At 39.4% G+C, this 27761-nt stretch overlaps 1 protein-coding gene across 2 annotated transcripts in view; it reads left to right on the forward strand.

The window, feature by feature from the left end:
* The window catches only part of atosa (atos homolog A), a 39288-nt gene extending 12743 nt beyond the window's left edge, over positions 1–26545 (forward strand). Inside the window, exons 2-12 of one of the 2 annotated variants that reach the window (XM_032559981.1) lie at positions 10978–11162; positions 12613–12809; positions 14348–14473; positions 15109–16924; positions 17877–18002; positions 19787–19875; positions 22076–22172; positions 23228–23386; positions 23604–23672; positions 24686–24885; positions 25315–26545. In XM_032559981.1, the coding sequence (XP_032415872.1) occupies positions 10978–11162; positions 12613–12809; positions 14348–14473; positions 15109–16924; positions 17877–18002; positions 19787–19875; positions 22076–22172; positions 23228–23386; positions 23604–23672; positions 24686–24885; positions 25315–25468 (3218 nt within the window). In that variant the 3' untranslated portion in view covers positions 25469–26545. The remainder of the gene's footprint in view (positions 1–10977; positions 11163–12612; positions 12810–14347; positions 14474–15108; positions 16925–17876; positions 18003–19786; positions 19876–22075; positions 22173–23227; positions 23387–23603; positions 23673–24685; positions 24886–25314) is intronic. The other variant, XM_032559982.1, reaches the window with a different exon arrangement.
* Positions 26546–27761: the final 1216 nt, after the last annotated feature.

A 27761-nucleotide genomic window follows, 5' to 3' on the forward strand; every position in this document is an offset into this window, starting at 1 on the left:
ATCCACAAGCAAATTCTAGAAAGGAGAGCTCGTTCCCACACGCAGACACACTTCAATCATCTTGACGGGAATGTTTGAACACATCGTCCCTGTTGCCGTGGTAACACTCGTTCTTCCACCCCTTCTTCCCTGGTCAGCCGTCCGTCGTTGATCCATCAGAAGGAGAGAGTGAATAGTGATGTCATGTATCTGTTTCACCATTCCTAGCAACTTTTTAAGAACTGGAAGGGAATATGCTGCTGTTTGTTGATATTGCATTGCTCAAGATTAATTGTAATTGGGCATGGACCACAATAGTAGCATGATTATATAATAAATATACTGTAACTCAACATATACCAGTTCCAACATGATCTTATTACCTTTGATCAAAACAGACAATATCATTACAGTTATAATAACGGCTATGAATGGTACTTGTGCTGCACAATATATTGCAAATACTGTATATCCTCAATGCATTATCGTTCCGATCAATTTTAATAGAGCAAAGAACTGTTCGGAGTGCAGGGTTTTCAATAGGATTTTTTTTAAACCTGGGGAGGCCAGTGGTGACGATGCTAATTAAATACTATAATCAGCCTTCAGAACGTGTTTGAAAAACTACGCTTGAAGGCCAAACTATATTAACTGCTGTTCAAATGCAACACACGTAAACAATTGATTCAACCTAACCTGCCTTTGGTACTTTTCTTTGGCTTTTTTTCTCCCTCTATTTTGGACTGTCGTCTCTAGTTGTTCTTCACTCCTGAGGCCAGCGCAGCGCACGGTAGCCTGTTTTGCAGCTAGACAGGCAGGAGCCGGCAGTGTTGGTTTTTCAAAATAAAGTAAATTTGAACATTTCATGATATTTAAATTCATTTCAAACTCTGATTATGGTTAGTATAAGTGCACAAATATAAATTCTGAAGGTGTGGCGGCTTTTATTTTGCTGTGGCAGTGCGCCACTATCAATTAAAGAAAACCTTAGAGTGCAATAATCATTGGCTGATATCTTCTAAATGACATAAACATTTTGTATGTCAATAACATACTCTGTCACTGACAATAATTTTCCACATCTGAGTTGTCCAAAATGCTATGGACTCGAGAAAAACCCTTCATATGACAATTGCAATTTCTTTTGTAATATTGTTTAGCCCTAACACATATTCATAAGTAAATGTAAGAAATAAAACCTGTTAAAGTTTAAAGACATTTTCAAATCTTAACTCTAATTCCAAACAGGCAAATTTGTGTTGTTTAACAAAGGAAAAAAATGTAGCATGTATTGTTAAGCCAGCTGATGGGCAGTGTGTAGAAATATATCATGGAATGTGCTTCATACAGCTGAAGAAAACTCACTCTAGCATTTTTTCTGGCATCTTCTTGAACTGTAGGAACATCATGCCTTTGTACCAGTAACTAGCTCAAGCCTTATTCGCTGATGACCATCTGCTTAATGTATAAAAAGGATCAGATCTACCTAATTAACATAAATCCAGTTATCCAATCTAGAGGGGATTGCTCGCCTGTCTGAACACATTTTCCAACACATTAAGTTCAGAACACAGAGCTCTCGTAGTCGTAGGACTGTAGCTGATAACAAAAGCTAAAGCTTTCTAAAGGACATGTTTGTGGTCTTGTCAGATTCTTGACAGATTAGATCTGTCAGCTTCTCAACATCAGATGGGGAACAAGCTAACCTTTGACATCTAAAATCATTAAACTCTAAAAGTTAACAATCAGGTCAGACTCGAATCATATGTAATGGAGACAAATACTAAACAGAAAATAATAATTTTGCCCCTTTTTATTAAATTCACCAAAACTAGAAACAACTGCCTATTTTGGTCTATAAACATATCAACCAGCACATTATTTTTGAGTTTTACGGTTAAAAAGAAACTTAGACAATTGTTAGTGACAAAAGATTTTGCCATATAAATTACATAATAATAGCAATTCCTTCATTTTTTGTTTGATTCAAAACTACTAACTTTATCAAATAACCTGTCACACATTGACTTACTTATGTGGGGGGAAAAGTTAATCAGTTAAAATTGAAATTGGCAGGTCAAGGCTAAAAAGTAATCTCAAGTATTAGTCATTGGTGCATTTCTTAATATTCCACACAGAATAACTTGCTGTGGAAAAAAATTGCGAATTCTATTTTCGAGAGTTAGTCTGTAGTTGATAAACATCCTCGAGACTGGTGTTGCCTAACCATTGCAAGTTTGGAATGCTGGCGTTATGATTGTGGATCGTTGATTTCAGAGCAAAATATGTTGCAGGGGTGAGCATGTTGGTGTGTTGAGTACCTGCATTTGTACAAAGAATGGACATTTGTCTCTGTACTTGTTTTTTGTTTTGTTTTGTTTTTTTCCATATGGAGTTGTTATGCATTAGTTATCTGAGATGACATCATTTGAGTCCAGTTGGCCCTGAGGACCATCTGGGGTCTGAAAATACTCTTGTCTTGCTGCAGAGCTGACCACAGAGCAAAAAAGACATGGTGGCAGAAACGCTTACTCATCATGCTTACACCTGCTTAGCCGTTAAGTGCATTTGAATACCTTTAAAGGTGCTTTCATGGTCTTATGAGGGAAAGTTTAGTTTAATATTTCATAAACAACCAAATATGACTAATAGATGATATAAAAATTTGTCACAGCTATAATAAAATAAGAACTGAACAAAAATAATCACAATACAAAGTAAAAAGACAAGGATTAGGTATGGAAAAGAGACCACAACGACTACAGAAAACTCTTGGTAGCAAAGTGCTTAAGATGCTGGAGACAGAGTGGAGAACATGTACCTTTTTAGAAGCTGTAATGTTTCAGTGGATGGGAGACATTTAATTGATAGCAGAAGGCTGCATCAGGCTCCGGAGGCACCATTTCCTTTACAGACTAACTCAATTGAGGAACAGTCCAACGCCCTGCCTTGGGGTGAATTTTAGCGTCTCTGTGGAATAGTAAATTAGTTGTCTGGGCTGTGCTTCAGGAAAAACTTTGATCCTGCATATGTAAGAGTTAGATTTTAATAACAGCAATCATGAAGAAAGCCTCTTCAGGGTCAGCACATTAGGAAATAACTTGTGTTTTCAACTATTTTTTATAGTTTTACACTGATAACATTTGCTGCATTATAGGAACAGTACTCAGCCTTTGTTAACTTGTCTTGCTGGAAGGTATTAAAATTCATTAAACATTTAATTATAACAACATATACTTTGAAATCAGGGGAACGGTACACTGCAGAAAATGGGAGCCACAAACTTGTTAACGTACTTATTTCACTGGGGGCTGTAGAATGGACATTTAGCATTACCACTGAGTAGCTACAATGAGTCAATCCTGGAGATCCCCTCTAAAAACACTTATAACTTTGAATAGGTCAAACGCCAGATTAATATGCGTTAATGTGCTCAGTGGAAACGGTCTTGGCACAACAGCAGAACCCAAAACATCCACAGTTTTTCCTATATTTGCTCTTGGTGGTAGAGCCAATCAGAGAAAATCAATGGCACTCTTGGATTGGCTGCTTTTCAGGTGCCAACCAATAGCATGTCAAGTAACATTGCACCTTAGCATTTCAGCTTACTAAGCACATTTTCTTTTGACCATTTTAGATATGCTCTGTGTAAAAGTAGGTGAATCTTTTGTGAATATTTTCGGGTGAAGTTCCACAGAAAAATGTGCTAATAGGTAAATCCTGTGTACTGTAAATGATGAAATTGTGATTTTCCTATAGAGGCATGAATTGAAATCTGCCCAAAAAAGGCCACCTTTTATTTAGAGTTGCATTAAGATCATCTGTCACCAGGTTTGGTCATAATGCCAGATTTGCAGCAACCTTCACAAATTTTGGTTCTGTTCAAAGACACCCGATGTCATTGTGTGGGTGTGTGTGTGTCAGGTTGACACACCTCATCGAGCCCAGCAGACTGCTGCCTGGAGATTGCTTTAATACGCAGCCTTTCAGCTCACTGGTTATCTAAAGCCTGCAGGCCACCCCAAGAAATCAAATGTACTATTCATATCAGCTTAGGACCTCAAAAGATCTTCAATACAAAGTAGACATTTTAAGTCTGTAAAGCACTCTTTCCTAAGAAAATAAGTTGCAGCTATTTGTTCTCAGTTTAATTATTTATTCATCTCGAAAAAATTGACTAAGCCTCACCAGAGTAGTTAAAGTATTAATGTATTGCTCAAGTGGAGCTCATCTATTGATGTGGTGAGTTATTCATTATCTTGTTTCTCAGCTGGTTTGGGTACAGTACAGCAAAGCACATGATTGTGTAACCCCTAAAATACTTAATATTGCTTCCCTTTTGCTGTTAAAATTGATTATACCGTTAAAAATATGTGCTTTAGGTAAAGAGAGGACGAGCTATGGTAGTAGTTCTCAAATTGATTTAAACTTATACAGGAATAAGTAGTAATAAATAGCTGAGTGGAAACATCAGATTTCCTGTCTTCCTTTTAGTAAACCCACTGGGTCTACTTCCTGTTTGCTTTTAAGGAACAAATCTGCTTAAGCAACAAAGTGACAACAACAGGAAACATTAAGTTTGAACATTGACTAAGAAGAAATATAAAGAGTATGTAGTGCTAATGAGAAGTTGACATACACTTTAATTTTGAATTTTCTTAATCCCATACAGGTTCCAAATGATGCATTCAGGCTCAAAACAGACACGATGCTGCCACCACCAAACTTGACAGTTGATGCAGTGGACAACCTCACATTTGTCTCGTTTCCACCAAGCGGTGCAGCAGGGGTTGATGTGGTACGCTATTTTATAGCATTCAGGAGAGCGTTTCCATCGCCAGGTGGAATCTCATTTGGTGGGCGGGTTTAAACCCAATCACCTCACATTGTGTCATACTAGTAAGATGACAAACGTGACGCACTAATATGTCTCGTTCTTGTCGGAAGCAGTGAATTTTTTCTGTCTGTGTTGACTGACGCCTGTAGCTCCAACCTAATTGTACCGTACCATTGTTCAGTGGATAATGACATGATATACACCATTCCTGAGATGACTCAGGAATGGTGCGGTATGGATTGGTTGTATAGCCTACTTCTACATTGGAAACCTACAAAACAGTGTAGCGACCTATACCGTACCACTCGGTGGAAATGAATCATTTGACTTCTCTGAGCTTATTTAGTCATTGTGATCAACAGTTCACTTCTTCTTGTTTGACCAGAAACCATTTCTTCAGTAACATTAGACCATTGTAGTCCACAGTAGTATTAAAACGCATGTTCCTGGTGTTCCTGCATGTCCCAGTTCATGATGGATTTAAGCCTTGGTGGTTTCTAGATTATGAACATCCTGAACAATTTGTTCTTTCGTCAGAGGGAAGTGTTTGGGTTAGATGGTTGAAATTTGAACACAGTTGTGTTCTAAAGGGACGATGATCTCAAACATGTTGAAGTTAGTCTTGTTAGATGATTTCTAACAGTTTGTAAATTCATCTGTTGTCTGGCCTCATCAAAAATGTGATGTTTGACCTATTTGCTTCTGATCTGACGGCTTAATATTTTTAGGCCAGTCATAGGGATGAAACAAACCATTTGTAGGTCTATGTAGTGTTTGTCATTTTGACAGTTATTATCAAAGCTGATTAATACAGATTTTTCATTAAAGCAAGGATCCATTGTTGAATTTTGATAGCAAATCATTATTAAAACATAATGCTGTTCAAATAACTAAGAGCACTTTGTGCTGGCTGAACATAGGACAAAGGGAGATGGGAGTGGTAGCCATATGGATACTTATACTGCATTCAAATTAGCTGCCAGGGTGTGTATGAGTACATTTGTATGTGTGGAGAATACAGCAAGCTTTTGCCATAGAAAGAGGAGAAACAGGCAGTGATTGTGTGGCCACAGTGTGGGGATTAATGGGTCATCATATCTGAATGTGTGTGACTCGATCACCTCCTTCTGTCTTTCCATCTGTCTCTCTGTTAAAGCAACAGCACTCCCTGATATTAAGTGTACAAACATATCCCAGCTACATGCATTCAGTGAAACGTAATCACTGGCGTGTTCAAGGATCTCATCACAAGTACAGTACAGACCAAAAGTTTGGACACAACTGTGTGTCCAAACTTTTGGTCTGTACTCAGTTCAGACCAAAAGTTTGGACACACCTTCTGAAGTGTGTTCAAACTTTTGGTCTGTACTGTATGTGTACAGCACACAGTTTAGTTCACTTGACTTTATTCCTACAATGCCAGATCACAACAAATGTCACCACTGTGCATTTTAAATGAAAACAAACAGCCTTAACTCAAGCTCAATCAAAACTATGTTCAAACAAGTCAAATTCAGGCCAGTAAATAAAATGTTGTCTATAGAGGGAAACCAGGAAATTGGATCTAGAGGAGTTTGAGAGAACAGGGAATAACACAAACACTGCTGGTGTTGGAAATGAGTACTTACCAAAAGAAAATGAAAGGCATGGTACTTAACTGTAACTTCAAGAATGAAACGAGAATCTGAAGAAAAGGCGCTTTGAACAGGCAGCCCTCCAACAGTGTTGGCTATTAACAGCGTTCCTAAAGGTATACGTTACAATTGATAAACTCTCGGAAGCTGCTGTTTCTAAGCTTTTTGTTAGTGACATATTAGTTTGTCAAAACAAGATGGCGCTTGGTCATTTGGAACTTCAAAACTTACAAGAACATGATTAGTACATGATGTTCCTAATTTTGGAAATATTGTATTAATGACAGAAAATAATCTTTGAAAATTCTTTGTAAGATTTCAAAGATGTCCTGAAACTATTCAGAAATAACTCACAAGGTTTTTCCCCTCTGACCAATTGAATAGATGGTGTTCAGAACCAAAGACAGTACTGTAGTTCCTGTCTTGTATAATTCAGGAGTAGGAAAACTTTTATACGTTTTAAGATCTGCTTATATAGTATTTTATTGATGTAGTCTGTCATCACTCATAATAACACTGGAAATATGGAAACAGAAGTGGTCCAAGCACCGTAATCTGTGGAACTCCGTAACCAACTCCAGTTTTTGAGGAAGATTCATTATTAACATGAATAAACTAGAATCTGTCCATCTTTCTGATTTACAAAAGCCTATAGCTGTTCTTTCCTCTGAAAAATGTTCTGTATAACCACATTATGACCCACTGTATCAAATGTGGCACTGCAATCTTACCGTACATCAACACAAGTGCATTATGTAAGACTGAGAGTATCATTAACAGCCAAAACACTAACATGTCAGGCTTTTTTTATTTGCCATCTAATAGTTCTTAGAGGGGAAGAATTATGTAAACATGAATGTCGGCATGTTTACTTTGAAGAAAGAGCTTGTTTAGCTATCAAGGCTGACCTCTCTGCTCCGGCCCTGGAGACCTTTTTTCATCCCACATGACTCTGTGCTGATCTTATAGCTCAAGGACGCAGAGGGAGGCGCATGGACGACCGTGCACATGTGTGCACAGCCAATTGATCTTCAGAACCCTCAGATGTACTAAGAAGCAGATCAAAACTGGTCCAATAATGAGATGCCAGAGTATTAACCTGACCTGTTACCCAATGTATGACACGCATTAATACCAGAGTTGTGTACCTGTGATTAGCTGGTTAATTACTTGGACTAAATCAGCAAGCCTGCTGTCAAGCCTGCGATAAATTACAAGCGTTAATCTTTATTCAACAATGCAACAGTGCAGAGAAATTACACTTCTTGGTAGTGGGTAAAGCAGAAATGCAGATGTCCTCCATCTTGGCTTTGTTGTGCTGCTCTGCATCATGATCTCCTTTAAATCTTATTGAGACAGTCCTTTTGTGTTGGGAGTATGTAGGCCACATAGGAATGCTCTGCACAGGCACAATGCCTTAATGAATGACAGCTCTGATCTGAGCGACCCGGGCCCCTTAAGTAAAACCAGCATCAGTAGGCCTTTGTCCACCACTGCATGTGTGCGTTTCATTGTATGTTTCTTTTCCTTTGATGGTATTATTTGTCACTGATGTGCTGGTAGTTGATGGGAGTACATGTGTGTTTTTGCCATGTGACCTATAGCAGATGTATATATTGCTTGCTAAGCAATCTGACACCCGGGGTGGACATGTGAATTGAGGCTCTGTGTATGTTTTCATCAGAGGATATGGTTTGCATGCCACCAGCCCTCAGAGGCTGTCTGTTAGCCTTAGCTTCCTCCAGTCTTCTTAGAGTTCATTCACACCAGTCCTGTTTAGTCCGCTTTAATCAAACTCTAGTTTGTTTGCCTAGAAAGTCTGGTTTGTTTTTGGAGGTGTAAATACACAATTGAACTCTGGCACATCTAAAAACCTAGGTTTCTTTTTGATTAAAATGAACTTTGGCGCAGTTCGTATTGATATGTGAATGCGAAACGGACCAGAGAACTCTCCAAAAGCAAGAAACGGACTATAGCGCAAAGCATGCTGGGCAAATACAACCAAAACAAAGGCAAGAACCTAAATGGCTCTGGTCTTTTGCCAAAGACAAAAGAGAAATCCTACACTGATGCAACTTCATCTTTGTTTACATTTTAAGAAGGAGGTTGTGCTTATTTCTTCTTCTGACATTTTTGTGTTGTTTCCTTCAGTGGTTCTTGGTTCAGCGCCACCATAGGCGAGGAGGTTAAGAGGTTTTTCAGTTAGTTTGTTGCAATTTTGGTCCCCAATCAAACCCAGTCTACCTAACTATCTGGTGTCAAAACACCCTCAGACTAACTTGCTCCACCAACTTCCTGTTCCTTTTACCCAGCCTCCATCAGAATGTTGCCTTTAAACTGAATCTGTAGAGCAGGAGCTTTTTCTCTAACATGAGGGCATGAAACTGTAGTTGTTTATAGCAATGTTAGAGCACACTATATCCAGTGTGTGCGTGTAAATACGATGTATACTGTGACCTGGAATGTTGACCGTTGTCATATATCCTGCACTCCTGCTGCTGTTTTCTAGCTTCTTTTGTTCAGACCTTTATGATTTCAGCCCATGAAGAAAAAGGGTATTTTCTCAGGATATAGCCCCTCTCTCTCTTTCTTTCTTTATCCTCCTGTGTTTATTTTGCCTGCAGCTGGCTAACAGACCCCTTCACCGCCCTCTTCCTCCCCTCATCCCCTCTTTCCTTCACATTTTGTATCGGACCGTCTCTCTCCACATGCAGCAGCAGCCCAGAGCTGTGTAGGAGGAGTTCCCTTGGAGGGATGTGCGTGACTGGCTGGCTGAGAGCGATACTCGCATACACTTCTGCAGAGCCAGCTGAGGGAGATTCTGGTTTAGCAAGCCCAGCTCTTATGGAGTGTGTGTATGTGTGTGTCGTCTTCACCTCTGTCCTTGTGCAGACATGGGATATTAATCACAAAAAAAAAGAGTTTCCATCTGCATTTTACTTCAGGTTGACACTGAATCAAATATTTAGAAGCTTCAAGGTTACGAGCAGGAAACCTCTGCACATCAGTGTGCTGTCAAGAGAGAGAAAGCTGTGATTTTCTTTTTTTTTTCTTCTGTGCTGCTGCCAATCACCTGACCTCTTCTGGGATTCAGGGAGTTTCCTCTGGAGGAGTGAAGAAAGTGACATGCAAAAACAGTCCCTATAATTGTCGAAAATACTTACCCAGGATCTACACGTCATTTATAATAGACATAACAGGGTTTTATTATATGTATACAGATAAACTGATCAGATGTTAGCGCTGACAGTTGACCTTCGGTTTAATAAGTGTTTCGCCTAGGAGCACCCAATTTTAAGAAGGAATAACATGCAGGGCAGAAACAATTAATCGGATTAATCACAATGAATCGATTAATGAAATAATCATTTAATTTCTTAATCGATCAATTGTTTTCTCCAGGCTAAAAGAAAAGGCCATTTTCTGAGAGAACAAACAGAGCAATAACTAAGCCAAAATTATGCAAAAAATATACATTTTGAATTTAAGATGATACTCTTTCTTTGTCTGTAAATATGTTCTGCCCAGAACTCCTTAGATTACATAGTTTTAGCTATGTCATTTGAACATAACGAGTAACTCAACATAAATAACTCAAGTTTTTTAGCTGAGCTCCGTTACAGTAGCTCAGTAATATCTCTGAGCTACTGTAACGCCATTTTTAAACACCTTACTCATGCTGAAAATTGCTAACTCTGAGTAATCTTCATTTGCATCTACACTGAAGAGTGTTTTTAGCCTGGTGGTGCTGAGGGTATGCTTCTTCAACTCATTAGGAAAAGAATCTTTGTTTTTTTTTTTTTGTTTAATTCTCCAACCAAACGGTCTCTGTCAGAAACAGTCATGGTACGAACTATTCCAGCCGGCATTTGATTTCTCTATGTTTCTTTTAATGCGCACAGTCACGGCTGCAAAACGTTGCTCGAGCTGCAGTCTGCGAAAGCAAACATTTGCTGACCAACAAAGTTGCGGAGGAACGGAACCTTCTTTACCACAGAAAGCTTCATTCTGTCCCACCCACGTTACAGCAGCAGGGAGGTGTAGCACACCCTACTTTATTCTGTCCTGTTGTCTCCGCTTATATGTGGTTTTGCGAATGTCATCCGATGAGCATGAATGAAGTCATTATCCGTTCTGCTTGTTCTTGTACCTTTTGTTCCCTCTCTGTGTAAGAGAAGAGCTGAAGTGTGTCTTCTCCCCATGGCTCAGCTGACACAAAGCCTCTAAATATGTTCCCTTTACGGCGGACAAACTGGAAAAGTTGTGTCATGCTCTGCCTTCCCCCACGCCCCTTCCCCAAACAGGATTCGTTCAGTCAAATGACCCCATCCATCTGAGCAAAAACAAAATACGGGTGAATGTCTGTCGTTGCTAAGGGATTTCTTTTTTTTTTTTTTGTAATGCCCCAGAATCATGCACTGAATAGGCTAACAGTTATCTGCTTTCCTCCAGCTGTTTCCCTGTTCAGTGTTTGCTTCTTTTGTGATTGTGCTTACCTTCTACCTCTTTTTTGTTCTTCTGTCTTAGATGCGACAGAGGAGTTTTTCGAGTACGATGCCGAGGAGTTCCTGGTGTTCCTGACCTTGCTGATCACAGAGGGAAGGACACCGGAGTATTCGGTGAAAGGCAGGACTGAGGGGCTGCACTGCCCCCCGGCTCAGTCAGGCATGCCTCCTCTCCACAAGCATGAATGCAGCGACAAACTGCCTCAGGTGCCAATACAACACACACGCCCACGCCACACACCAGTCACACATTTGGTTGGTTATTTTACCTTTGAAAAGCCTTCCTGTTTGTTTATATATTAAGGTTTCCCACACTACTGTTTTTCAGTATTTTCTGGATCTGGATAGTATGGAGAAACGGTATTCTTTCCAAAATTTGTTCTCTATTCCATGAATACCAATCTCTTCTACTTCCATGCTTCCTTATTTCTTTTATTTTTGTTTTTCTCGTGCACTTCCTTATCTCGGCCTTCCCATGTCACTACCTCCTTTCTTTGTTCCATGTGTCATTTACTTCATTTTTTTTCTTGTGTCTGCACTTTGTTTCATCTTTGCATCTTTCCTTCTCTCCACACTTTTATTTCTCCCTTTCTTCTTGTCTCCTTCTTCTTTTGTTGTTGTGCCACAATTTTGTTTCTTTTCCCTCATTTTTTCTTTCTTTCTGTATTTCTTTTTATCTGTTTTTCTCTTTCTGTCTTTGACTTCCCTTCATTCTTTCTTTCCTTTTTTCTCTCCATCTTTTCTTTCTTAGTCACTTTCTTTTGCTCTTTCTTAAATTAAAAAATCTTGCACCGTTGTTTATTTTGTTGCGAGATGTTTTTAAAAAAAACATTAGTCTCCAGTGATTTTTATATTTGGTGCAGGCTAGACAAAAAAGAAGCTACTAAGTGAAAATTGTTAAATGTTTTGATGGGACAAGCAAAAATTTCTTTTATACAAGTAGAAGAAATAAGCTAAACAATGTTGCAGATGGAAAAGTTGACAGTGTTAACTTTGATGGTTAAAAATAGAATAAAAGAGTTTCTGGGGGGGTTTTTTAATGTTTTTTTTTCAATGATGAATAGCCTGACTGGATTTTTCTCTGCATTGTTTTAACAATGTTGTGTTATCTGTGGCCAGAGGTAAGTGTTTAACTCTGTTCATGTAAATGTTTCTTAGGGTTTAAAACTCTGGTGTTGTGATGCGTAATCATTGAAAAATGTTGCTAAAATCAATAATCTTTTTTCCTGTTTTAATTTTTTTCTCCATATTTACAGCCTCCCAAATATAGTCATTTCTGCCCTAAGTTTATGGGGAATTGTACATTTTCAATATTTTTAAAATGAGCATCAACGACTGAGAACTCTGGTATGATAAGTCTTTAACATATAATATTTATATTAAACAAAACTGTAAATGTGAACTATGGTTTTAGTAAATGTAGATAAAAGCTATCCTACATGGAACGTGTAAAAAAAAAAAAAAAAATCCAGTATCGTCACCAAACCATCATGGCCCTTATGTTGCATTACTGAGTGGAAAACTGAAACTTTTTTTAAACTTGACGCTTTCTTTCAGATATCAGTGAATTTCCCAGAAGCCCCATCTGCTCCCCCTCCCCAAGCTTGACAAATACTAATGAGCGCTAACCTTCCTCCTCTGCCTGTGTGTCCCCCAGTGCCGACAAGCCAGGCGAACCCGTTCGGAGGTGATTCTGCTTTGGAGAAACAACATCCCTATCATGATCGAGGTCATGCTGTTGCCAGACTGTTGCTATGGTGATGAGTGTCCCCCAAGTGACCCAATCAGTGACCCAGTCATCAAACAAGATGCTTTGCTGTTGGAGAGGTGGACCCTACAGGCTGTTCCAAGACAGTAAGCCACGCAGAAGCGCACACACACACACAAAGTTGAATGGGTTGATGAACTATGCAAGAAAAGTCCCATATACTGTGCATCTGCTAACTGCATCAACACCTTGTTTTTTTCCCTGTTTCTTCAACTTTTAACCTTTTAACCACTCAGTATAACTTTAATTACAAAGTATTATTTTATAATGGTGGCAAATCTAATATATATATATATATATGTATATATTAGGTATAGTACACAATGCCTTTTCAAAATGGGACCACCAGAGTTCTTTAGGAGAAAAAAAACAACAAAAAGTAACTGCAATCGTTTAACCAACATCTCCAAGCCTCTAACCTATTTATTCTTTTAGCCACCAGGGGAACTGTGATAAAAGTGCTGGTCTTTAGACCAGTCTGCTTTTTACATCCCTAAAATCCATGAAAACTTGATATGGAGTTACCAAATTCAGCAGAGAGTTGCTGAGGCTTCAGGGTTGTTTGGCTCGTTTTTGTTGAGGTTTAATTTTACAGGTGGGATCTGTTTTTAGGTCCTGCTTAGTCGATTATGCCTCTTTGTTATTCGCGGAACAAAGCTCCATAGTGGAGTTTAGTTATTTTTGCTAAATTTGTCTAGAAAACTAAAAACTAAAATCCTGAAATAGGACTATTGATTCTTTAGCTGATCTTTTAAGGGTCCTCAGCAATTTGTCTGAAGTGCCATTGACCCTTTTATTTATATTTATGGCTTTTTTTGACGTCTTTTGAAATGCTAATCCTTGTGGTATTATTATGCATTTTCTTTCTAGATGTAACACTTCATACTTTGTTTCTATCACACAAACTCTCAGTGGAATACATTGAGGTTTGTTATAATGTAGCAAACTGTGAAAAGGTCTCTGGGATATGAAAACTTTTGCAAGGCACTATAAATAATCGAAGCCAGCTCTGAATGTGTATTCCTTTAAAGCAGGACATAGCGGTGGGATTTGGTTTGCCGCCGCCGGGGAATCGGCAGCTCATCCTTTGGGTCGTTCGTGCCGCATGGATGGGACTTATTCCTGCGCATCCCACGGATATTTGATTGGATTGGGAGCTGGGGAGTTCGGAGGCAGCGCGACAACCTTTATGTTGTGTTCGAGAGCAGATTTTGTGGCATGGCAGGGCACTTATTACTGCTGCTAGAGGTTGTTGCTGTCAAGTTGTGTTATTGGTCTGGAGTTGGAGATAACGGCCCCTAAAAATAAAAAATTATCACTTCAGCATTTTTGACTAAAATCCGAACACTCTTTTCTTTTTTTGAGTTTTTTTAGATATTAATTCTTCAGCATAAAAATCTTCAAAAGAACGATTTTTTTTTTTTTTTGGCACGGGTGGGAGTTGCAAAGTGGGATAATTGGCCTTTACAGATTGGCCCAGTTTCCTACTAACATACAAACGGTGGGACATTCTTGTTAAAGGGGAAAAAAAATTATAAGACACGCATCCCATGACCATTTTCTCATTAACCTGACACACTGGCACACTTCCAACCCCCCTTTTTAACTCTGTTTTTCCTAATAGAAGCGGCGATCGTTTCATTGAAGAGAAAACTCTGCTGTTGGCTGTACGATCTTACGTCTTCTTCTCCCAGCTCAGCGCCTGGCTCAGCGCCTCCCATGGCATCGTCCCCAGGAACATCCTGTACAGGTCGGACATGACTCTCTGACACTGGTGGAACCGGGCTTTTCAGTCCCACTGTCAAACCACGCTGCCAAGGCTAAAGCAAATGAGCTACGTTTGAAATCTGAAGTCTACGAATCAGTTTTAAATTTAGAAATTCACAACATAAGGTCCTTCTCAGTGAAGTAGAATATTATAATTTATTGAACTAATATAGCTCAAAGAGTGAATACATACAGTACATCACTTAGTGATATTTTTTTAAGTATTAAATGTTCATTTTGATTTATTACAGCTGATAAAGACCCATCATTAAGTTTCTCAAAAAAATTGAGTGATGCTTAAGATAAGAAAAAAGCTGTTTTTTTCTTATCTTAAGAAAAAACAAAGGTGTTTTGTTTTATTTCAGCATTGTGTGTATTTTTGACTTGGGTATGGATATGGAAAATTACTTAAATAAATAAAGTATTGGCACATGTATTATTTTTAAGAGTTTGGGTTCTCATGAGCTTCTTGAAAAAATCATCACAATGAACTGCAATAAATGCGTGTAACTCTGTTCTGAACCTGTACGACATGAAGTTGAATTCCTGAGATGAATGAACGTTTCTATGATCTTCTAATTCTCTGTAGTATTAACTCTCATCCTCTCTGTTCAACAGGATCAGTGCTGCTGACGAAGATCTGGTGTGGCAGTTTTCCCAGCCGCCGTCCGAGCACATATTCCCCGTCCCCAACGTCTCCCAGAGCGTCGCCCTGCAGGTCCGCGTCCAGTCTCTCCCCCGCCAGCCCACCTACCCCACCCTGGCCTGTAGCATCCACACCGGCCTGCCTCCCATCTACAGCAAGACCCCCAGCCTCAGCCCCAACCTTGGCAGCCACGGTGGCCTGCCCACTCTGAAGAAGAGACAGGAGCCTGGCAAAGACAGCCTCCATTCTAACTCCAACATGTACGGCAAGAGCTCCAACTCTACGTCTAGCCTTCTACTCAACGGACTACCCATCCCTAATCTGCCCATCAACAACATCCCGATCAACAGCCTTCCTCACGCCACCGTGTCACATCCGTACAGCAAGAAGAGCCAGGAGCCTGGAGAGAACCACGCGTTTCACAACGGCGAGCTCCCGCAGGTCAACATCCCCCAGCGCCAGGGCTCGCCACTCTTCTACCGACCCGCCCGCTCCCCCACACCTTCACGCTCCAACTCCCCCTCCCCGCTTCCCTCGGGTAAAGCAGGGAAGTGGTTGTACACGGCGCTCAACGGTTCATCCGACCCCACCCCAGTGGACGACTACACCTGTGGCACCAGCAACACCGACCAGTCCAAGGCTCCTATCCCAGAGCCTCTGAGAAGTTTCAAGAACTTGTCCCTGGCTGAGTCGTCCCGGTGCCCCTCCCCGAGGCCTTCCGGAAGCGAAACCAATCCCCTCATTGGCTCCCTGCTGCAGGAGCGACAGGAAGTCATAGCTCGAATCGCACAAAGGCTCAACTTCTGCGACCCGACGGCACCGCCACTTCCCCCAGGCCTGTTCGCCACCGACAGCCCTCACAAAGCCATGTGGGGCGGCAACCACGACGACAAAGCCGCCGGTAAGACCAAAGAACTTGAGACGCGCCCTTACGAGTCGGTGGGACGCGCTAAGCCCGCGCCGTTTAACACCCCTGTGACAGAGACATCGCGCTTTATCAAGCGGGAGAGCTCCTCCCCGAAACCCGCCGCCTGCAGGAAACTGAGGATGACAGAGGCAGAGGAGTGGAACGGAGAAGTGACGGACAGAGATAAGGAGAACAATCGGGACAGCTCGCTCATTGCCCAGGCGGTGCAAGACATCACCAGGCTCATCCAGGAGAGGCTGGCCGTCCCGCCTTTGTCCCCCCGGCATAGCCGCAGCACTAGCCCACTGCACCACCACGTGCACACGACCACAATCACACACACCGTGCGCACGTATTCTCATCCCCCACCAGCCAGCAATGGCTGCGCCAACGGCCATGTACCCAGCCACGAACCTCAAAGAGACGGCACGCACAACACCGCCTCACACTCGCCTGTTTGCACAGAGAAGCCCCGAGGCGGACCGCGGGCCGAACGCCGCTCTCCGCGGGCCCAAAACGGTGCTCAGTTTACACTTGAAGAGACCTCACTCAACGGCCAGGCCGACACCCGGGTCCCCTGCCGTTTACGTGCTTCCCCGCAGGAGAAGCTCCCAGTCAGGACACCCAGCAGCCATGACACCCCGCCTCCCTCCCCTGTCCTGGAGAACAAACCAAGAAATGCCCAGATGTTCAGCTGGAACAACCACAGCGCCAGCCCAGCCACAAACTGTTACAGAATCCATGACGACGGCAAGCCTCAGTCTCTGCACCAGAACGAAATGCAAGCTGAGGCGTCCGCTTTGCGGGATGAGAACCAGGCGCCCTCAGAGTGTGACTCCTTCGCATCCAGTCCAGAAATGACTCCATCACCCTCAATCCTCGTAAGATCATTTTGACTCAGCTCCTTTTTAGATATGCAAAATATTCAATGTCTAGAGATTCAATTCCAATTTTAAGGGTGGAGATTTGATTTAGAAACCATTTTCGATTCAGAAACCAATTTTTCTGTAGATTGTGTTTAAATGATGTGACTGACAAGAGGAGAAGACTTCAAACAAAAAAACAGCATGGCTAACCTAATATTGGTATTATAACCCAATACCCAATACACTGGTATTTGTGATTCTCTATAGAATCCTTTTATGAAATAATCCTGTAGCCATCCCAAACTGATCCAGATTGGTCACCTTATTGTAGGTGGATCATTCTAGAACTGTAGATATCTAGAATGATTCACTCAGTAATAGATGTAAATAGTTCATGTAAAGACTAAAAGAAGTCATGCATGAAAAGGGGCAGTAAGAAGTGAAAACTTTTTTTCTGAAAATTTGCCCCCATTCACAAAATGAAAATTGACTATTCAACTCAGAAGACTATTGCAGACATATTTGAAATACACAAAACAATACATATGTACATCAATTTTAAAATATTTACTCTTGTCAATTCATGAAGTCTCAATATGTTTAACTGTAAATATTGGGTTTGTGTGATCTGTGTCCACTTCCATTAATTACCGTACTCCAATAACTGTCTTCTGTAATGGAAAAATCAAATCTATATGTTTTATGAATACTGCCCAACACATCAGTCACTGAGTTTTACTAAATATACAATTTGTGTAGTAATTCCATCACCTTATTAAAAACTGTAATAGTTTTGGATATTTAAACTTTTCCATGACAAATGTTCATCAATGAGACACTAAAATAACATAATTTCTTTAGTTTTTTTGTATCGTAATTGTGCATCAGCACTTTTTTTTCTCTACTGCTACAAAATATAACATATCACTTTCTACATCACTCTCCTCTCTTCATTGCCGTCTTGCAGGGTCCTCACAGCCCCTCCCCTCTGCGTCCCTACAACAGCTGGAAGAAACAGAATCGCCACTCTCTGGACGCCACGGCAACGAAGGCCTTCCACCCCTGCACCGGCCTGCCTCTGCTCTCCAGCCCCGTAAGAAAACACGCGGCTGCCCACTCATGTACAGTGAACGTCGGACCATTAACACATAGGCGTGCAGAGCAGCTAGCGTGGGAGTCCATGCGGTTGCTTTTTGTTAGAACAGCACAGTCGCCACTCTTTGTCATCAGTCACAGAAACCGTGACTCCCTGCACAGCCACCCATGAAAATACAATGAATGTTTGTCTTTAAGAGACTAAAGTGTTAGCAACCTCTCTCTCTTTTTCTTTTTTTTTTTTTGCTGCTGGGCTACCAAGTTATGAGTTAATGCACAGGCTAAGCATGGGTTAGTTATTAATTGCAAGGCAGACAAAGCGATTAAAAATTAGGATTTTTGAAACTGCTAAATCTTTCCATCACACATTTTATTCCGTTTTAATGAGCAGCTTGTCTTTGTAAGCAGCCAAGAGTGGGCCGACTACCAGAGCTGATAGCCGCAAGTGGCTCTATTGACCTTTCACACTAACTCTTAGCAACACTGGGGGGAAAAAAATAAAGAACCAGCTAATATTTTTATATATAGATATAACAACAAATTCAGTTTTTTTCATGGAATAGTTGTGTTAAATTTTCATAACAGAAATACACTAAAAAAACAGCAATATGTTTTTAGATCAAATTTTTATTATTTGGTTATAAACTGTGTTTTTATTAACATTTTTCTTAATTTGTCCCTTTGGAGAAAATATTTTATTAAAAGCTTTATGATTTCCTTCATGCTAACACCCAAAAATTTGAATGAAATGGCTATTCTTTAAGAATGTCATCACATTTCCTGTAGTAGATGTTGATCAAAATTATAAGTTCTCTTTCTTTTCCAACAAATCATGTATTGTTATTAAGCTCTAAACAAGTTAAAGTTTAACTGGACTGTAGGCAAGAATGACTCTTTGGATTGTAAATGTTGCAGATGACTGGCCTACGTAATCAGGCAGGGCAAATGTATTTGTAGAGCACATTCCATGTACAAAGCAATTCAAAGTGCTTTACAGAAAAATGTCGCGAGTTTAGACATAGATTAAAAAAAACACATGAATAAGTGGATCAAGATGAGACAAATGAAAAATCATAACCAGCTAATATCAAATTATCTCCCCATGAAGAGCAGAATAGCAAAATTATCAAATTATTAGTTTAATTTGAAACTACTCTTAAATATATGTGCAATTATATTATTTATTTATAGCTATTTTTGAAAAAGAAAAATGAAAAAAACACAGTTGTGACAAGAATTGTAAATCCAGCGATACGATGAGATCGAAGTGCAGTGTGGTAAATGTATTTTTTATTTCAGTAACCAAATTTTATTCTGAGAACTTAGTTTTTATTTAGACATCAAAAGACACATTTTAAATCTGTAGTTTCCATCTCTGGGTTTTTCCTTAATGTTCGCCTATATCTCAGTATGAAAAAATAACAAATAAATGTTCTGGATATCATTATTATAACTTCACTAGTAATTGTTTTAGCAGTCGCAGGAATTATTGTTGCTTTTCTTTTGTATTTTTATTTTGTAGTTGTTTTTTTTTTTTAGTTTCTCTCCAATCCAGTCACACTTCTGTGAACTCAGGGACGCACATTCACACATCCCAATTCACACTTAGTCATGTGTTAATATTATTCAAGTAGTTTAATTTTAACTGCTTTTGCTTGTTTTCAACACACCTCCACTGTAGATCACATTCGCTTTCTTCTTGTAATGAAAATGCGATATTTAACTATCAAGAAGGAACCGTGGGCTGTTCTGGTTTAATCATGTTCTGTGTGTCTGCTGCAGGTTCCTCAGAGGAAAAATCAAACAGGTTACTTTGACCTGGACATCTCTCTGACTGGCTGTAAGGGTTTGCCTTGGGCCTCTGGGAAAAGGTACACATTTTCTCACCTGGGATCTCTCTTAATGTAGTTGCAAACATCAGTGTGTCCACCAGGCCAAGGTCGAATGAGGCTCAGGTCACTGATCCAGGGCGGGTGTAATAACAGCTGATACCTTCCTCATCTGTCAGCTTCCTGCCGGCTACAGTTACTTATTCTTTGCATGTCGAATTTGAAACCGACTGTATTTTGATTTTTTTTCCAACGACAGCTCTGTTTTATGGGGTTTTTTCCCCCCTGGCTTATGCTTGAAAAATTGCTCTCAGAGCTGGACGTTAGATGTGAAATTTGCTGCCAAATGGAACAACATAGTGACATTTTCTATCAGGCCGTGTTGGGGATCTACAGGAGAGTGGGTGGAAGAACTGAATTGTATTAATTAAGATAACAGACTTTATTATTATTATTAAATTATGCATTTTAGTTGAACCAGTAGTCCTCTTTTGATAACTATAAGCTTCTCCAGGGATGCAGTATAAATGCAGAGTAGAAAATATTGGAACTTAGTAAAAGGAAGTCTGGCTTACTCTTTATTTCTCTCTCTTATTTTTTAAAGGACAGTGCTTGAAGTATATTGTTATTTATTGGGTTTTTTCCTGATGCATTTCAGGAAAAAATGCATCAGGTGTTATGGATAGTTCTAGTTAGACTAATAATATGTTTGACTAATAATATGTTTGGAAGGTGTTCAAAGCCTGAGAACACTGTACTGTAAAGCATGGTAGTGGCTGCATCATGCTGATGCTCTATTTTCTTCATCTGGTACTAATTCCAACCTAATTCTTAATTTCATCTCAAATTGGGGCTTGACAATAAATCGCGACTGTGATCAGTATCAGTAGAAAATACCTTTGCTAGATTGTTCAATAATTTTATTGAACCACGTAGTATAACGGGAGATTTAGGCAGAAGAAAGGCTTTAACCACTTAACCTCTCACGGCCAGTTAAGTAGGTTGGGTGGCATCAACTAACTTGCTCATTATTTGGTTACCTAGCAACAACCTGAGTAACTTGCGCAGCAGCAATTTCAGGTTTCACCACTGTGCCTCATAACTGCTTAAAAATGACAAACAACCTGGAGTGAAAGGACAACATGAGTACAACACCTCGAGAGGAAACTATAAAACAGAAGAGGTCACCAGTGTGGCAGCATTTTAGATATCTAAAGCAAAAAACTAATCAATATTTTATCAATAATGACTGATATGATACACTTGTATTGTGATACACTTTGCAGCCATTTCGCTGAGTCCTTTCTCAGCAAAATACCATGTGGTCGAAACTTGGGACACTACTTGGTGTTTCAACAGTGATCCCAAACAAACTTGCATTCAAGCTGGTTTTAGAAACTATAAAACCAGATGATGAGCTCCTGGAATGATTTGGTCTGAGCTAGAAACCTCATTAAACCAGTTCTGCTATTTCTGATGGGAAAGGTCCCAAATATCACATGTGTTTTCTCTGGAACTTTATATGGAACCATCAAGCAAATATTAGTTTGGTTGTATGATGCTTTGGAGTGTGGCCACAAATCATTCAAACTTTGCAGCCAAGTCTTGTTTATAAATATTAATCTGCCACTCCAGAGCAAAAAAACTTTGAAGTCCCAGATTAATTCATTCTTGCTGCTTCAGTGTATACTTGAAATAAGAATCTTATCTGTCCGTAACCAGCCAAAGCGCCAACACTTTCATTGGTCGGACATTGTTGTGTTTTGATGTTTTTCTGTGTCTATGGACGGAAGGGAAAGCTAATTTTTCTCTGGTGCACTGTGGCTCAAGCTACAATAGCACACATTCATCTGTAAATGGCAGTCAGAACTAAGTTGGCTTTATATACACAGGGCTTCATGCCTCAGCCTACACACAGAAGCTGTGGGTGGGAGCTCAGCGGTGTTCTTTTGAAAGCAGATGTTTGAAGAGTTCAGAAATCCAGGCTGACGGTTCACTCCAACCATCACGCTTGCGTCTGATGACCTGCTTAGAAATTCATCGCTATTTAAAGATCCGAGTGGGACAAGTCTTCCTTGTTGTTCAGGTGGCTAACGCTGCTGTTTGCAAACATATAGGTGAGCCTCAGGTGGTGTTTATCGCACATACCAGGAGGCTTTTGTCACTTGGAGCACAATGAGGTTGTGTTACATCAGCGCTTCAAGAACAAGTTGATCGAGCATGTGTGGTTTTAACCCTTTAGGGTGTGTCCAAAGAGAGATGAGAACACCGATGAGTCACATCAGCTGTTCAGCGCCAGCGCTCCTCCTGCCAGTCTAAGCCTGCTAGGAAACTTTGAGGTAGGACACATCATCAGTCATCTTCTGTCAAAAATGGGGATGCAAGCTATCGGTTAATGAGTTAATCTAAATTTCATCGTTCTTATCAATCGGCTAACGATTAATTAACGATTAATTGGCCACTTTTTTAAAGACCTGAGTTTTGTCTTTCCAAAACATACATTTTATTTTCTTATTGTGAATTTGAAAAAAGAAGCGCATTATATTTGAGCTTTTTTTGTGTGTCATCTGTGTTAAATATTGACTGAATAAACTGATAATTGTGGTTTTCTCAAATATTAAGACATAGGCAACCCTCAAAATCAACAGTACTTATTGGCATCATGCCTTTTTGCATCATCACATTTACATGGTGTGTCAACGGCATGTATGTAAAAAAGATAAGAGAATTTCTGCCCAAAAAAACTCAGCAATTTTCTAGAAAAAAAAGGTGGACATTTCTGAGTTTGAAATGTCAAAAGCTTGCTAGAAAAAACTGAGAATTTTTTTATATTAATCTCAGAAAATTTCTACAGAAAAACTTTCAAAATGTTTGAGTTTGAAAAGTCAAAAATTTTCCACTTCTGGAAATTTTCTGAGTTTGGAAAGTCCAACATTTTTGGAAATCATGAACCGGAACTTGAAACTCAGAAATGTCCATGTTTTTTCAAGAATATCTATGAGATTATTTTCTAGCAAAGCTCAGACATATCCTCAGAAATATATTCATTTTTTTCTTGTTTTTTGGAGTAAATTTCCTCCTTTTTTTCTTTTTCTATGAACAGTGGCCCCAACACCCTATGGTACATTCTCGCTTTCAAAGCAAAACAGTAATTTTGTTTAAGAAGTTGTCCCTGCGTATAGTTAATTGATTAGAACTAATTTTAATTTAATAAGCCATTAATCGACAATTAATTGCAAGTCGATTAATTGTTTGTGACCCTAATCCAAAAATTTTCCATGCTGAACAATCTCTAGACTCAAATGTTGATTTATTTATTTTTCCCCCCTTTGGGGGGATTCAATAATAAAAATATCTCATAATCTTTATTGTTTGATATCTAACTGTTCTCTAGGAGTGTGTGTTGAACTATCGACTTGAGCCTTTAGGGACAGTAGAAGGTTTCACAGCAGAGGTGGGAGCCAGCGGCTCTTTCTGCCCAAGTCACCTGACCCTGCCAGTAGACGTGTCATTCTACAGCGTCTCCGATGACAACGCTCCCTCCCCATACATGGTGAGCTAGATTTCCTACTGAACCAAATTCCTTTATTTTAATTTCTTTTTCTTATTAAACCCTGCATGGCTGAGCCTGAAGATGAAACTGTCCTTTGTGTGTGTGTGTGTGTGTGTGTGTGTACGTGCGTGCGGGGGTGCGTGCGCGTGCGTGCGTGTGTGAGCTCCTTTGGGATGGCTGCTGGTGACACCGTGATTGTCGTTATGTTCTCTCACAGGGTGTGATTAACCTGGAGTCCCTGGGAAAAAGGGGCTACCGTGTACCTGCATCAGGAACCATTCAAGTGGTTAGGAATTTCTTTTTCACAGTTTTAGAAATGTCAAGAATATTTATGTCCATGCAGTATTTCCATTGCAGCATGAACAAAGAGCAGATTAAGCCAAGCCACTAAGCAGAAGTTGGAGTCACCTAGTGGCCAGATGGGAAACTTCATCTTATAAGATCCTGGTTCGAAAGCACTGCAAAGGCCTTGGATTTTAATTCCCATTTGGCTCCTAGATTTCTATATTTAAAATATCTGATGTACACTCAACTTACAGAAGAAAAATGAGCACATTGTGTCGTCCACTGACACAGAAAAGTGTAAGCCAGGTTAGCTTCAATGCACAGTAAATCCAATGCATCCACACATACAGCCAACATGTCGCAAGTGGCAAAATCATCTTATACAACAGAAGTATGTCTTCAAATTTCAAAACAAAGAAATATGGAAGTTTGTAGCATTCATTTTAATAAACCATTTTTGTATTCAGCAGTGTTTATTGCAGTATTAGGAACAATCATCACTGAGAAAATCAACAAAATCTGCAAGTCAAATGAAACAAAACAGCCAGAAGGAAACGAATGTAAATTTACCCTAATTTACTACCAACTCAAAATATGCTGAACTACTTTAATTCTGTGTGATATAATAAAAACACTATTTTGTTTTGTCAAGAGATTATTAAAGGGTGAATAATTCAGTTTTTTATTATTATGTAAGGTTGCATTAAAAAAAAAGGTATAAAATGCTTATTTTTTGGATAATATATTTTTATTTAATTTAAGTTTCTCAGTATCGGTATCTGATCACAGGGCCTCAACAAACACCCTCAACAAAAGCTAATTTTGTTGAGCTTTTTCGCAAATGTCTCAACAAAATGTCAGTCAATGTGACAGCAACATTTGATGTTCAATGTGGATTCAGCATCTATTCTATCTTTATGGTGTCGCCTGCTATTGTTTACATTAACATTTAATTTCATGAGATATTGGAAGGTCTGTTTAAACCGTGCTGTTCTGTCTGGTTCCGTCCCTCAGACCTTATTCAACCCTAACAAGACAGTGGTGAAGATGTTTGTTGTGATGTACGACCTAAGAGCCATGCCAGCTGGACATCAGACCTTCCTGCGCCAGAGAACCTTTTCTGTTCCCGTTCGCCGCGACGCCAACAATCAGACCAACAGGAAGCCCCTCATTCCGGGCCAAGGCCGCACGCTGCGCTACCTCATCCATCTGAGGTAACATGGCTGCTTCTGTCTGGGACTGATTACTCAGCTTTCTTGTTTTGTTTAGTTTTTTTCAGGGTGTCCACACATCCTTGAAAAGTCTTAAATTCATGTGTTAATTAAGGCCTTAGCTAGCTAGCTAGCTAGCTAAGAAAAATCTAGCTAGCTCAAAAAGTATCATAGTTTAAGTGCACATTTTTCACCAGTTTGCTGGACGACTTTTCACCATCGGATCACTTCTGTTGCTAACCCACACGATGCTACATTCATTCAGTGCAAAAAGCTTGGCACTTTGGGAGTTATAGCTGTTTCTTTTGTACATTTCTGTCATGATACAGGTCTTAAAATTAATTTATAATGGTCTTTAAAAGTCTTAAATTTGAGTTTGTGAAACCCTGGTTTTCCTCCTTTGCTCATCTTCTCCCTTCTCATCACTACCAGGTTCCAGAGCTCAAAGTCTGGAAAGCTCTACCTTCATAGAGACATCCGTCTGTTGTTCTCCAGGAAGTCCATGGAGGTGGACAGCGGTACTGCCTACGAGCTCCAGTCCTTCACAGAATCGCCCATAGATCCTCCATTTTCTTCTCGTTGCTGAAGCCCAACACTTCATCTCTTCATCTGACAGTCCATTACTGAAACTTCAGCCACACCTCGAAGCCAGCACTAGACTCCAACTCACTCCATCAGTCTGTTGTGTGACTTTTTTTTGTGAGAGAGAGAGATGAGGTTGACCTGTATCCGAAGACTTCACTTCCATCCTGTTCATCGCCCAATAAAATGAAAATGGGGTCGACAAGGAGCCTGAGAGACTCGTCATAGATACACCTTGTTCTCTGTGAATTGCACATCCTTGGAACAGAGGGATTTAGACAGAAAATTAGCTATTGGAGGAGTTCATGATACTGTTCAAAATGTGTTTTTTTTTTTTTTTTTGCCATATTAGAATCATATTGTTTCTTCTTTTCCTGGAATTTAATGCATCCCCTCTAGTATCTGGCTTTAATTTAATCAGAGAAGTTCAGGTCTTTTTTTTTCTCTGCTGGCACAAATCAAAATGTTGTTTTTCCTCTCAGAATAAGTTTCATTTCTGTCTACGTTGTCTCCAATTTCCTTCTAATTCAACACAAAGCCCATTATTGCTAAGATTCTCCTTATTTTTCATATACGATTGGGTCTAAGAACATGATCTCTAATGTGTGACCCTATGATTCCTGAGCTGTTTAGGAGGAAGCAGGCGGAACCAGGCTGTGGCGCAACACTAATCTTGGACCATCAAGGAACATGCAATCACGATAATGTACCTGAAAACATCGCAGCAGAACATCATACTGTGCACTGTGGATTTTATTTTATTTTTTTTTCCCCTTTTGGTTCTTCGTTATAACTGGAAACGAAACAGAAAATAGTCATATTCTAATACTTTTGTACTGTTACAAAAACCACTTTATTGGAACTGTTGCAATAGAATGAGTAACATTAGTTTAGTGTTTACACGTTCACTTTTCAGTTTACTTACCATCAGTTTATTTAATATTTAAATTAATATTTCAGTTACTATTTGTGACGTCTGTCATGCTAAGATGATGTAGTGCAAACTGTATATCATAGTGTGTATTTTTGACATTACTATTCAAATCTGAAAAAATATATATATCTATATCTTCTAAAGCAATCTTGGTATTCTGTGGTCTCCTTGTTTTCAATTTTCACAGTGATTCTTCATCTTTAAATGCACCTAGGGATGGCCTAATATGAGCTTCCCAGAGGCTTTTATTTTACCTTTAGTGAAAATGCACACAACTCAACATTAGGTTGCTTTCACATTAAGCATACATTTTTTGGTGTGAGGAAAAATGCACTTTCAGCCAGCTGACTGATGGTGTTCAGTAAGAGTGGGCGTTGGACTCCTTAAGATAAGCAAATAAGTTGCTAATGAGCAAAATTTTTCATGCTAATGTGTTCCAAAAAAAGCAGTGTGGGAGTGTGGTGAGGGTTTTTTTTTTTGTTTTTTTCTCCTTTTAGCAGATGGTATTTGTTTTGAACGCAGCCCAACAGTCACGCTTGGTAGAGTTGAATACAAGTACTTGCATTTTTCATCCACCACTGGATGATTTTCAAACAATAAGTAAGTGTAAAATGTGTTATTAACTTTTTGTTCTACTGTTTTATATATTAAGACAAAAGATTTTGTTTGTTTGGTCTTAAAATTGAGTACATGTATGAACATAAGCACATAATACACTGCCTTCATTTACTAAAAAAAAAAAAAAACAATGGAAAACAAGAGGGTCTTCCTCCATTATGGGGGAAAGCAATTTCTTCTGGTTAGAGGTTAACGACAATGATTCTTTAAGTCATTTTATAAATGCATGTAGGGCCTATCCCGACTTATTCCAGTAGTTGGCAATTACAACTTCTATAAATAATTGTTTATTTTATACTTTAAAATCATATAAATCATAAAGAAGTTACTAAACAGATTTTAAACGTCTAGTAAAGGACTAATACAGGAGAAAATTGGGTTTGCCAAACACTTTCAAAATCTGTGATGCTTATTTGATGTTGGCTGAGTTGATTAATGAGGAATAAAAATATAGAAATTATTTAGCATGCTGTAGAGCATGACCATTAAATAACTGCTAAACTCTAAAATATATCATTTTAACAAATAAAATATTTGTAATAGTGATATCTATTGAATTGTTTCTATTTGAAATTGCATTCCAGCGGCCATTTCATCCTTCATTCGTCTATTAAATTGTGGCACTTACGGATTTCCATATCGAAGAGACCCACGCGACACCTTATGTCGTGTGTCTGTTTAGCACAGAGGTGGAAAAATGATCATTTGAGCCACAGATTCTGGACATTTTGCTCATGTTCAGTTG

Source organism: Xiphophorus hellerii, chromosome 4 (assembly GCF_003331165.1).
Source record: "Xiphophorus hellerii strain 12219 chromosome 4, Xiphophorus_hellerii-4.1, whole genome shotgun sequence".
Lineage (NCBI taxonomy): Eukaryota > Metazoa > Chordata > Actinopteri > Cyprinodontiformes > Poeciliidae > Xiphophorus > Xiphophorus hellerii.